Here is an 11,522-nt window from a genome sequence, read left to right on the forward strand (position 1 = left end):
TCAAAAAGTATATAACAAAGTATTGAGAAACTTTTGTTATTGACCAAATACTTATTTTCCACCATAATTTGCAAATAAATTCATTAAAAATCGTACAATGTGATTTTCTGGTTTTTTTCTCTCATTTTGTTCGTCATAGTTGAAGTGTACCTATGATGAAACTTACAGGCCTCTCTCATCTTTTTAAGTGGGAGAACTTGCACAATTGGTGGCTGACTAAATACTTTTTTGCCCACTGTACAGTCCAATGTTATGTGTAATGGAGTACCTGCATTTGCATCAACCCCCACACACCTACATAGCTGACATATAACCAGGAAGGCAGCACACAAGCTCGTTCGCTCACACACACACACACCATGAGCACACACACTCACACCATTTCCGGAGAAAATCTCATCTCTATTGAATAATGAGCTCTATAAGCAAGTTTCAAGTGTCAGCACAAACATGTGTAACGACGTTCCTTCTAGCCGTGTCGATATGTGATTATGTAAAGACTGTCCAATGACTCTTCCCACAACACAACCACACTGAATGCCTGACCGCCCCCATCAGTTACCGCGGGCAACCAGCTCTGACAACCACAGACAAGCATTCAGACAGAGGTTTCAATCAGCCAGGAGACCATGTGGAACTAAAGACACTAACCACAACACCACAAACACTGTACTGGCAAATCAGATCGTTCTTTTAAAATATACAGTGTATGAAGACCTGTGTACACACAGCAAATTAACATGAACTTGAACCTGTGACCAAACAGACTGGAGACATAACCTCTCCTCAGCACTTAGCACCTAAAAAGCACTACAAAGCCCACTGTCTGAGAGGAACCATTTAAATAAACCCTAGCCAACACCGCCATATAGCAGGAGACTTCCTCTCTCTCTCTCTGTTCTCAGAGCTGTCAGTGCAGCAGTGTGTCTGCCAGCAGGCTGCTTTATCTGGCACAGGAGAAGAGGGGGAGGGGGGTGCCAAGAGACACGTTACAAACCGTTCATCCACAATCCCACAGGAGAGCCAGCTAGCTAGCGACTAAGCCAGGGAGAGAAATGATGTGGCAGAGAGGAGAGGATGTTCGGGGGAGAGGGGAGAGAGAGGTGGGGGGGGCTGCCAGTGGAGCCCAAATCTATCTCCATTAGCAGGCAGTAACACCATCAGAGACCAACAGAGGAGACCAACATACATTACTGATTGAGGCTCTCTATTCAGGTGGGGGTGGCTGAACAGCATGAGGTTAAAGGTTAGATCCACTTGAAACAGTTAATGTTTAAGGCAGCAAATGATATATGCAGCATCTTTACATTACTCACAATAATCTTTAACCATATTTCTAACCACCTACATATATATATATATATCTATTTAGCTATGTATCACACCAATCTGTACTTGGTCTTACTATCCATTTCAGTGGAGTGTGTGGCCCTGTGAGACTGTGTGGAGAGCCCCAGCAGTGACATGCCACATAAACAGTCCTCACACTCTGAGCCACAGCCTTCTTAATTAAGGCACTTTGTTTTTATTTGGCCTGGGTTCTCTTCAGGAGGCATGGATTTAATTGGATTCTAAATGATCCAGAACAGATAGAGCTATCTTTACTGCCATATTCTCAGACGGAGTGCTCGCTGAAGTCCCTTGTCACGAATACGGTGGCTGCGGGTAATTTTCTCCAGTGGTAATTTTCTCCAGTGACAAGGCGAGCAGAGAGGAAGATGGGGTGCATCTGGGGGTCTACCACCAAAGAACACAATTTACAGCAAACCCCCCAGAGACACGAAGAGGAGAACAGAAGATAAGACATTTTCTCCACTTCTCTCAACATTCTCCATCTTTAATCTCTTTCAGTGGTCATGTGGAGAGGCAGATTCAGGTGAGCTGACCGAGTGAAGGAATGAAACGGCTCTAGGTGGTGTTTACCACCCACTCTGCAGGCTACTGCTGTCCCCCTTAGAGTGGTGTAGCGAAATGGGCACAGCCAACTATGCATTAACTGTACCTTAAGAGCCTCTCAAGTGAGCTTGAMGCACAATTACAGTACGCGGCCCAGGGCCTGTTTCATAACAGTAGTGTTTGTGAAGGTGTTGTTGTTGAGGGAGTGAAAAAGCACTGCCACAATGAAGATAGAGTGTAGAACGGAGAGAGTGAAAGTGTGTGAGGGAGGGAGGGGTTGTCAGCAGGAAAACCATTTCCCTTTCTACACGACCTGCACTGCGGGGGGTTGTAAACAGTCTTGCTGCATACACCTCTGATACAAACATTCCTCCTCTGCCCCTCTCCTCACCTCCTCCCATACTTCCTGTGCTCGACGGGGTGCCGGAGAGACAACCAACCAGGTAGAGAGCCTGATAACCAGGAAGCGGTCACATCTGGCCCACTCTAAWTCAYTTCCACACAAGTTTGCTTTTCCTCCCCATAACATAACCTAATTAAAAAGAGTAGGCATTGGAAGAAACACGTATCCTTTCCAATTCATCAGCCAGAAAAGAGGCAGAAGACAAAAATTGCTCCATGCTACTTTGAATTAAATATGGGGTGGAACGAATCCCACCTGCAGTGATTATACACACCCATATGGCTATCAACACCTCGGCCCGCACACTGAATTAGACACTTTGGCTCCCTCACCCCCTCCTATGCACACACTCACTTAGTAAACCTCAGAGACACAGGTAATACATCTCTGAAACTTCCTAACCTTGTTCCTATTAGTCAACATGTCTTACATGTTCTACTGCCAAGCTACAGGTTTGAGCTGAGAGGTTCAAGAGTGGATTGTTATAAGTAGTTCTGTTATCACATTACCTCTCACACACCTACATAATATCAAGCCAGGTACACTATGGGATTACAATAGCAGTGCACCACTGACCCTATAGAGATGGTGGGTTGTTGGGGATAGATATTTCCCAAACCAAAAAATTATTCACATTCAAGAAAACATTAAATTACATCTACTAAGATTGACCATATGACTGGACAGATACTGACACCTGAATTGACTGTTACCTTTCAGGTATTTTAAATGTCCGTAATGTCTACTTGTTAATGTTATTTAAATGCATTTACATTTTAAAGTATTTTTGTCTGTAATGCCATTTTCGTCATGTGTCGGACCCCAGGAAGACTAGCTGTCGTCATGGCATTAGCTAAATGGGTATCCAAATCAACTCAAATCAAGTGTGACTTACCCATAGCCTTAGTCTCCTCTCCCTTGGCATTGAGGATGGAGAACTTGAACTTGGCACGCACCTCGCTCTTGGGACAGCTGACCAGGAGCAGGTAGAGGGACAGGTAGTCTTTACTCTCCTCGTCCAGGCCTTTAGGGTTTACACGCAAACACCTGGACACCCAGAGGGAGGGATCAGCATCAGTGATCATCAGACTCAGTCATACAGAGACAAGGTCAGTCAACTATGCTCAGTAACTGTCCAAAAGACTAACATGCTGACCAGACCGGACACGGCGCATTTTTTTTTTTTGAAATCCATGTTATTCAATTATTGCATGCGCCAACGAGCGTCTGCGATGCCAAGGGCTAAAATAGAAGTCGTTCCCATTTCTGACGCAGATCGCACTGAAAGTCATCTCCTCATTGGTTTATAGAAGCAGGTACCCACGTGCCATCTCCTCATTGGTTATACCCACGTGGGTGATTGAAAGACGAACTTTGTTGCCGGTTGTCGTGGTAATACTATGAGAGTTTAGATGCCAATCACCATATAAGTTCAAAGATGAAAACGCCTGGAAGGAGGAGAGATGACTAGAAACGATTCGGTTGGCCGTTTTATGTGTGGATTAATTGTCGGAGTAGAGGTCCTTGTGCATTTCAGGTAAAATAACAACTCAATGTTTATATCCCAGGACAAATTAGCTAGCAACAGCAAGCTAGCTAAATAGGACAAATTAACGTTAGCTAGCTAGCTAAATTGCCATACATGTTTAATTTGGGGACAGGTCGAAAGCATTAATGTCATTGGTTCAGAGTTTGTTTAGATATTTTAACCTGCGTGTCGTGATCGCGTTTGGTGTGGGGGGGGCAAAATAAATGTATGCACGATGGCGCACGCGCGCAGCCAGATTGAGTTCCGTATTAGTAGTCTAAATCAGATCAATCATGGACAAGTTATTGGTCCTGTAGTCCCTTATTGCTTATCCATAGCACCCACTTCTTGGSCCCGCCTCCACTCACCATTTAAGCTTGTCATTGGCTCCCGAAGAAAAGGTGGAGCTCTTGATGACCTCGCCCATCTCCTCACGACAGAAGCTGAAGTTGTTGATGGTCCACATGTAAGAGAACTTCACCACTTTGATCTAACAGAAGTAGGGACACACACACGGCAGGAATCAGACATGATGACTTTAATTTATTTATCTATTCCATACAGGTAGCTAAGTGGCTGGTTGGTCAGCCTGGACTTCAAAACCACACATCAAACCTGCCTTTTATCTCAATAAACACTGACAACAAACAGGGGGAGAAGAAAGGATATTAAAAAGCTGCAACAAAAAATGATTTTGCAAGGACAGAGAGATGAACACATCAATAGAAAAAAGAAAAAAAAACATCCCTCTTCTTTAAACAGGCTGTTATCAAAAACACCAGCACTGGCAGTCCTGACTGACTGACTGACTGCCTGACTGACTGACTCACAGACAGGTGTAAGTAGTCTACATAGAAAAACAGATACATGTACACACACACACACCAATCCCCACGCTTACCTGAGTGTAACACCAGCTCTCAGCCACAGGGCCGCTGGACATGTCCGCGGGGGGAGGGGGACTCGGGACTCTTGACATCGCCAGCGTTGAGGCAGGGGGGGCCTGAGTGGAGCCTGAGCACCAGCCAGGAGGGGGGCAGAGTGGAGGGGTGGCTGAGCCCAACAAAACACCACTGAATGGGCTAAGTATTCAACCAGACCCCCACACACAGCACCAGGGTCCAGCCAAGGATAACGTCTGGGGAATGTCCAGGGAACCCACAGCAACACCCTACAACCAGAGAGAGTCGCATTATCATAGGTGTTATAGTCAGTGCGTGTGTGCTAAAAGGCTAATTGTAATTGAGCGGTATTGCTCAGTAAGAAGGACAAAACAGCTCTGAATTKATTTGTTTTCAAAGGGCCTCTGCATTCAAAGCAGAGAGGCTGTGAACGCTGCTCGCTCGGCTTCAGTGAGAAAAGCCCTCGTTTATCTGCCGTGGTTCTGCCTTTCTTTTGCTTTGAGCGTAGCGCCAGCCGATCTGTGACTGAGAGTGAAGAGCAAGGCTTAAGACTATCATCCCACYCCTGCCWGCCAATCTCCACTCACTCAAGTAGCCTACACAAGGTCACATACAACTTTCAAAGAGCACATTGACTTGGAAATGTCATAGCCTATTCCAAAATGTGCAAACTTCTATCAATCTGTGTGTGCACAAGTTATTCACTCTGTTTTTCAAGGTACATGTGTGAATACAGCCACAATAGAAAAACAGCATTGACTTCAGTTGAACCATAGATCTACAATCTATGAAAGAGAACTGTGACTTTAACCAATGACTTCTCTTCAATATCACCTTTACAGAACCACAGATGACCCCTGGGAATAGAACAAGAATGTGTTCTTAATTGACTTGCCTGGACTCCCCCCGGCTCCTTTCCTCCCTCTCCCCCCGGCTCCTTTCCTCCCTCTCATCCTGCACATGTCAAATTGAAGCTATCACAGGGTCTCAGGGCAAAGCCTCCTCTTCTCTCTTTCTCTCTTTTCTCAGTCAACCTGCTAGTCCCCCATCTCGCAGCCAGACAATCCCTTCGCTTTGCTTCTTAATTAGTGTCTGATTGAAAGGGAAGTTCAGGACCTAGATAACTTCCCAGAATCTGTGTGTGAGAGAGTGAGAAGGAAAGGACAATGGGGGGGGGGTCCACCTCCTCTACCTGGCAGAGTGGAGACGGGTGAGACGACACACAGTCCTCCACGGACGCAGGCAGGACTTAATGAATGTTTAGAGAGAACTTTCTGTTGGATCTGATCTTTCTGTTTCTTATTTTGTTCTATTTGCATCTGATGAAAAACACTGGTGGCATTTTCACTCAGTAAAACAATACAATATTAATCAAAAGATGGAGAACAAGGCAGCACTGATTTGCAATTTAAATTACCTGAGACTTCCTAACAATGAATTATAGTCAGTGTAAACTAGTGTGTTCATGGGTGTAACAAATATGCAGCTTAAGTGCACAAATGCATGCACACATGCAAACTGCTGTGTGGCAGAGTGTGTGCGTTGCATGGGTGCAATAAATGTGTGCCCCTGTATGTTTCCTTAAGCTGTGTGTTTTCTCATGTCTCTGTATAGGCTACTGTCTCCCAACGTGTGTGCTGCCAACAGCGATCACGAGGGAACCACTAAGAAAACATGACAATACTGGCATCATCGCTAACAACTTCACAGCTTTTCTAAATGCACCCAGATTACACTTAACCAAAATAAAGCTGGAGATTGATTTGTCTTTTCATGACAATCATCAGGAGCAGAGAAGCAGAAAAATGACAGTAACAACTCAGAGATAGTGGGGGGTAGGGTGTGTGGTAATCCTTGTACTCCCTCACTTCAAAATCTTGAGCCGGTTCATTCATCATGGTGATTCAGCTGGTGACAGTCAGCACCAATGGACAGAAGGACAAACAGGTGAGAATACACACGGCAGGGGAAATAAATACCATCACTGCAGTACGTCAGAGAGCGTTAAGAGGGTTGTGTGGATTGTGTGCTCCCCTGAAAACAATCACTAGACAAAGTATGAGGTAAGAATGGCAGCGGTGTGTAACAGACAGTGTGTTGTGAGTGATTCTCGGGTTGTGTACATGCGTGATTGCCTACCGCCCACATCTCATTTCCCTATCCCATCCTAGTCTGCTGCTGTGGGGACCGACAGGGTGAGGAGGGAGAAAGGAGACCTGGAGCACATTTATATTAATTACATAGACAGGCCTCTCTCACTGTGCCAGTCCAGATCTCCCTCCCACCACAGCCTTCACCTCCCTCCCACCACAGCCTTCACCTCCCTCCCACCACAGCCTTCACCTCCCTCCCACCACAGCCTTCACCTCACCACTAAGAGGTGCGTGAATTACTCAAACATTGACATATGGACAAACAGTTCCCAGGAAACCAACGGTCTGAATGATGTCATGTCCTCTCCATCCCTCCCATTAGAAACAGAAGACAGGGTTGCAGAGGAGGATGTTAAATTATATAGTATTATTATTATTATTTAACCATGCAGGCTAGTTGAGAACAAGTTCTCATTTACAACTGTGACCTGGCCAAGTTAAAGCAAAGTAGTGTGACAAACAACACAGAGTTACACATTGAATAAACAAACAGTCAAAAATACAATAGAAAAATCTACATACAGTGTGTGCAAATGAGGTAGGATAAGGGAGGTAAGGCAATAAATAGGCCATAGCAGCAAAATAATTACAATATAGCAATTAAACCCCGGAGTGATAGATGTGCAGAAGATGAGTGTGCAAGTAGAGATACTGGGGTGCAAAGGAGCAAAATAAATAACAGTATGGGGATGCGGTAGTTGGATGGGCTATTTACAGATGGGCTATTTACAGGTGCAGTGATTTGTGAGCTGCTCTGACAGCTGGTGCTTAAAGCTAGTGAGGGAGATATGAGTTTCCAGCTGCAGTGATTTTTGCAGTTCGTTCAAGTCATTGGCAGCAGAGAACTGGAAGGAAAGGCAACCAAAGGAGGAATTGGCTTTGGGGGTGACCAGTGAGATATACCTGCTGGAGCGCGTGCTACGGGTGGGTGCTGCTATGGTGACCAGTGAGCTGAGATAAGGTGGGGCTTTACCTAGCAAAGACTTATAGATGACCTTTAGCCAGTGGGTTTGGCGACAAATATGAAGTGAGTGCCAGCCAACGAGAGCATGCAGGTCGCAGTGGTGGGTGGTATATGGGGCTTTGGTGACGAAACGGATGGCATTGTGATAGACTGCATCCAATTTGCTGAGTAGAGTGTTGGAGGCTATTTTGTAAATGACATCTCCAAAGTCAAGGATTGGTAGGATAGTCCGTTTTACGAGGGTATGTTTGGCAGCATGAGTGAAGGATGCTTTGTTGCGAAACAGGAAGCCTATTCTCGATTTAATTTTGGGTTGGAGATGCTTAATGAGAGTCTGGAAGGAGAGTTTACAGTCTAACCAGACACCTAGGTATTTGTAGTTGTCCACATATTCTAAGTCAGAACCGTCCAGAGTAGTGATGCTGGACGGGTGGGCAGGTGCAGGCAGCGATCGGTTGAAGAGCATTTAGTTTTACTTTCATTTAAGAGCAGTTGGAGGCCACGGAATGAGAGTTATGGCATTGAAGCTCGTCTGGAGGTCAGTTAACACAGTGTCCAAAGAAGGGCCAGAAGTATACAGAATGGTGTCGTCTGCGTAGAGGTGGATCAGAGAATCACCAGCAGCAAGAGTGACATCATTGACGTATATAGAGAAAAGAGTAGGCCTGAAAATTGAACCCTGTGGCACCCCCAGAGACTGCCAGAGGTCCGGACAACAGGCCCTCCGATTTGACACACTGAACTCCGTCTGAGAAGTAGTTGGTAAACCAGGCGAGGCAGTCATTTGAGAAACCAAGGCTGTAGAGTCTGCCGATAAGAATACGGTGATTGACAGAGTCGAAAGCCTTGGACAGGTCGATGAATACAGCTGCACAGTATTGTCTCTTATCGATGGCGGTTATGATATCGTTTAGGACCTTGAGCGTGGCTGAGGTGCACCCATGACCAGCTCGGAAACCAGAATGCATAGCGGAGAAGGTACGGTGGGATTCTAAATGTTCGGTGATCTGTTTGTTAACTTGGCTTTCGAAGACTTACGAAAGGCAGGGTAGGATAGATATAGGTTTGTAACAGTTTGGGTCTAGAGTGTCACCCCCTTTGAAGAGGGGGATGACCGCGGCAGCTTTCCAATCCTTGGGGATCTCAGATGATACGACAGAGAGGTTGAACAGGCTAGTAATAGGGGTTGCAACAATTTCGGCAGAAGATTTTAGAAAGATAGGGTCCAGATTGTCTAGCCCGGCTGAATTGTAGGGGTCCAGATTTTGCCGCTCTTTCAGAACATCAGCTATCTGGATTTGGGTGAAGGAGAAATGGGGGAGGCTTGGGCAAGTTGCTGTGGGGGATGCAGGGCTATTCACCGGGGTAGGGGTAGCCAAGTGGAAAGCATGACCAGCCGTAGAAAAAAGCATATTGAAATTCTCAATTATCGTGGATTTATCGGTGGTGACAGTGTTTCCTCGCCTCAGTGCAGTAGGCAGCTGGGAGGAGGTGCTCTTACTCTCCATGGACTTTACAGTGTCCCAGAACTTTTTTGAACCAAGGGCTATATCTGTTCCTGGTTCTACATTTTTTGAATGGTACATGCTMATTTAAGATGGTGAGGAAAGCACTTTTAAAGAATAACCAGGCATCCTCTGACGGAATGAGGTCAATATCCTTCCAGGATACCCGAGCCAGGTCGATTAGAAAGGCCTGCTCGCTGAAGTGTTTTAGGGAGTGTTTGACAGTGATGAGGGGTGGTCGTTTGACCGCAGACCCATTACGGACGCAGGCAATATGGCAGTGATGGCTGAGATCCTGGTTGAAGACATCAGAGGTGTAGTTGGAGGGCAGGTTGGTTAGGATGATATCTATGAGGGTGCCCGTGTTTACGGATTTGGGGTTGTACCTGGTAGGTTAATTGATAATTTGTGTGAGATTGAGGGCATCTGGCTTAGATTGTAGGACGGCCGGGGTGTTAAGCATGTCCCAGTTTAGGTCACCTCACAGCACGAGCTCTGAAGATAGATGGGGGGGCAATCAATTCACATATGGTGTCCAGGGCACAGCTGGGGGCAGAAGGTGGTCTATAGCAAGCAGCAACAGTGAGAGACTTGTTTCTGGAAAGGTGGATTTTTAAAAGTAGAAGCTCAAGTTGTTTGGGCACAGACCTGGATAGTAAGACAGAACTCCGCAGGCTCTAGTTGTAGTAGATTTCAACTCCGCCCCCTTTGGCAGTTCTCTCTTGTCGGAAAATGTTATAGTTAGGGATGGAAATTTCAGGGTTTTTGGTGGTCTTTCTAAGCTAGGATTCAGACATGGCTAGGACATCCGGGTTGGCGGAGTGTGCTAAAGCAGTGAATAAAACAAACTTAGGAAGGAGGCATCTGATGTTAACATGCATGAAACCAAGGCTTTTATGGTTACAGAAGTCAACAATTGAGAGCGCCTGGGGAATGGGAGTGGAGCAAGGCACTAGCAAGGCTATAAGCAAGGCTATAAGAACTGGTCGTCTAGTACGTTCGGAACAGAGTTAAAGGAGCAGGTTTCTGGGCACGGAAGAATAGATTCAAGGCATAATGTACAGATAAAGGTATGGTAGGATGTGAATACAATGGAGATTAACCTATGCATTGAGTGACAGAGATATTGTCTCTAGAAACAATTTAAACCAGGTGAGGTCACCGCATGTGTGGGAGGTGGAACTAAATGGTTAGCTAAAGCGTGTTGAGCAGGGCTAGAGGGTCTACAGTGAAATAAGGCAATAATCACTAACCAAAACAGCAATGGACAAGGCGTATTGGCATTAGGGAGAGGCATGCGTAGCCGAGTGATCATAGGGGTCCAGTGAGTAGGTCGGCGGGCTGGAGACACGGCGATTCAGACAGCTAGCGGGCCAGGGCTAGCAAGCTAGCAGAAGGGGGACATCGAAGGAAGAGGTCTTTTGTAGCCCCCTCGTGCTGTTACGTCGGCAGTCCAGTCGTGATGGATCAGCAGGGCTCCGTGTGGTAAAAGGGTCCTGGCCAATTGGCAAAATAGGCATAGTGGCCCAAGAAATTGGCCGATGGACCTATTCAGCTAACAGTCCAATATGCTCTAGACAGCTAGCGGGCTGTGGCTAGCAGATGGGCATTCAGGGGACAGAGGAGCCAGTTGAAAAAACCCCTCGGGCAGATTAGGTCCATAGTCCAGTCGTGATGGATCGGCGGGGCTCCGTGTCAGCAGTCAAAGGGCTCACGGCCAATTGGCAAAATAGGTATTGTAGCCCAAGGAGTGGCTGATGGACCTCTTCAGCTAGCCGGGAGATGGGCCTAGCCTAGGCTAGCTCCAGGCTAATAAATTCTTGCTTCGGGACAGAGACGTTAGCCAGGAGTGGCCACTCGAATAGCAGCTAGCTAGCTGCGATGATACATGTAAAAAGGTTTAGAGCTTGCGGCAGGAAACCAGAGATATGGAGAAAAATAAGTCTGATTTGCTCTGGTTTGAGTCGTGCTGTGCAGACTGGCAAGAGTTGTCCGGGCTAAAGGTTAGCCGATGACTACGACCTAGTTAGCTGGCTAGCTTCTGTTGGGGGTTCCGGTTAAAACGAAAGAAAATAGCAGATCCATACCACATTGGGTGAAGCGGATTGCAGGAGAGTGTGCTGAAGTTGAGGTTAAGAAAAATATATTTTTTAAATATATGCGAAGAAAAA

The 11,522-nt window shown here is 46.2% G+C and overlaps 1 protein-coding gene across 1 annotated transcript; it reads right to left on the reverse strand.

Moving 5' to 3' along the window:
* Window positions 1-3,159: 3,159 nt before the first annotated feature.
* Window positions 3,160-4,999, reverse strand: LOC112079044 (speckle-type POZ protein B-like). The gene is made up of 3 exons (XM_070442210.1): window positions 4,729-4,999; window positions 4,196-4,317; window positions 3,160-3,346 (listed from the first exon to the last, which is right to left on the reverse strand). Exons 1-3 carry the CDS (start codon window positions 4,804-4,806, stop codon window positions 3,175-3,177), a joined length of 372 nt encoding a protein of 123 aa, XP_070298311.1. The 5' UTR covers window positions 4,807-4,999; the 3' UTR covers window positions 3,160-3,174.
* Between the last annotated feature and the right edge of the window lie 6,523 nt (window positions 5,000-11,522).

The sequence above is a fragment of the Salvelinus sp. IW2-2015 genome, unplaced genomic scaffold (genome assembly GCF_002910315.2).
Source record: "Salvelinus sp. IW2-2015 unplaced genomic scaffold, ASM291031v2 Un_scaffold6766, whole genome shotgun sequence".
Classification (NCBI taxonomy): domain Eukaryota; kingdom Metazoa; phylum Chordata; class Actinopteri; order Salmoniformes; family Salmonidae; genus Salvelinus; species Salvelinus sp. IW2-2015.

What these genes read in the sequence shown, in the direction of transcription:
- LOC112079044 (XM_070442210.1), bottom strand. Translation starts at nt 4,806, where the DNA reads ATGTCAAGAGTCCCGAGTCCCCCTCCCCCCGCGGACATGTCCAGCGGC. An exon ending in AGAGCTGGTGTTACACTCAG is followed by an intron (nt 4,318 to 4,728) that starts GTAAGCGTGGGG and finishes TACTTCTGTTAG; the next exon opens with ATCAAAGTGGTGAAGTTCTC. An exon ending in GCCAATGACAAGCTTAAATG is followed by an intron (nt 3,347 to 4,195) that starts GTGAGTGGAGGC and finishes CTGGGTGTCCAG; the next exon opens with GTGTTTGCGTGTAAACCCTA.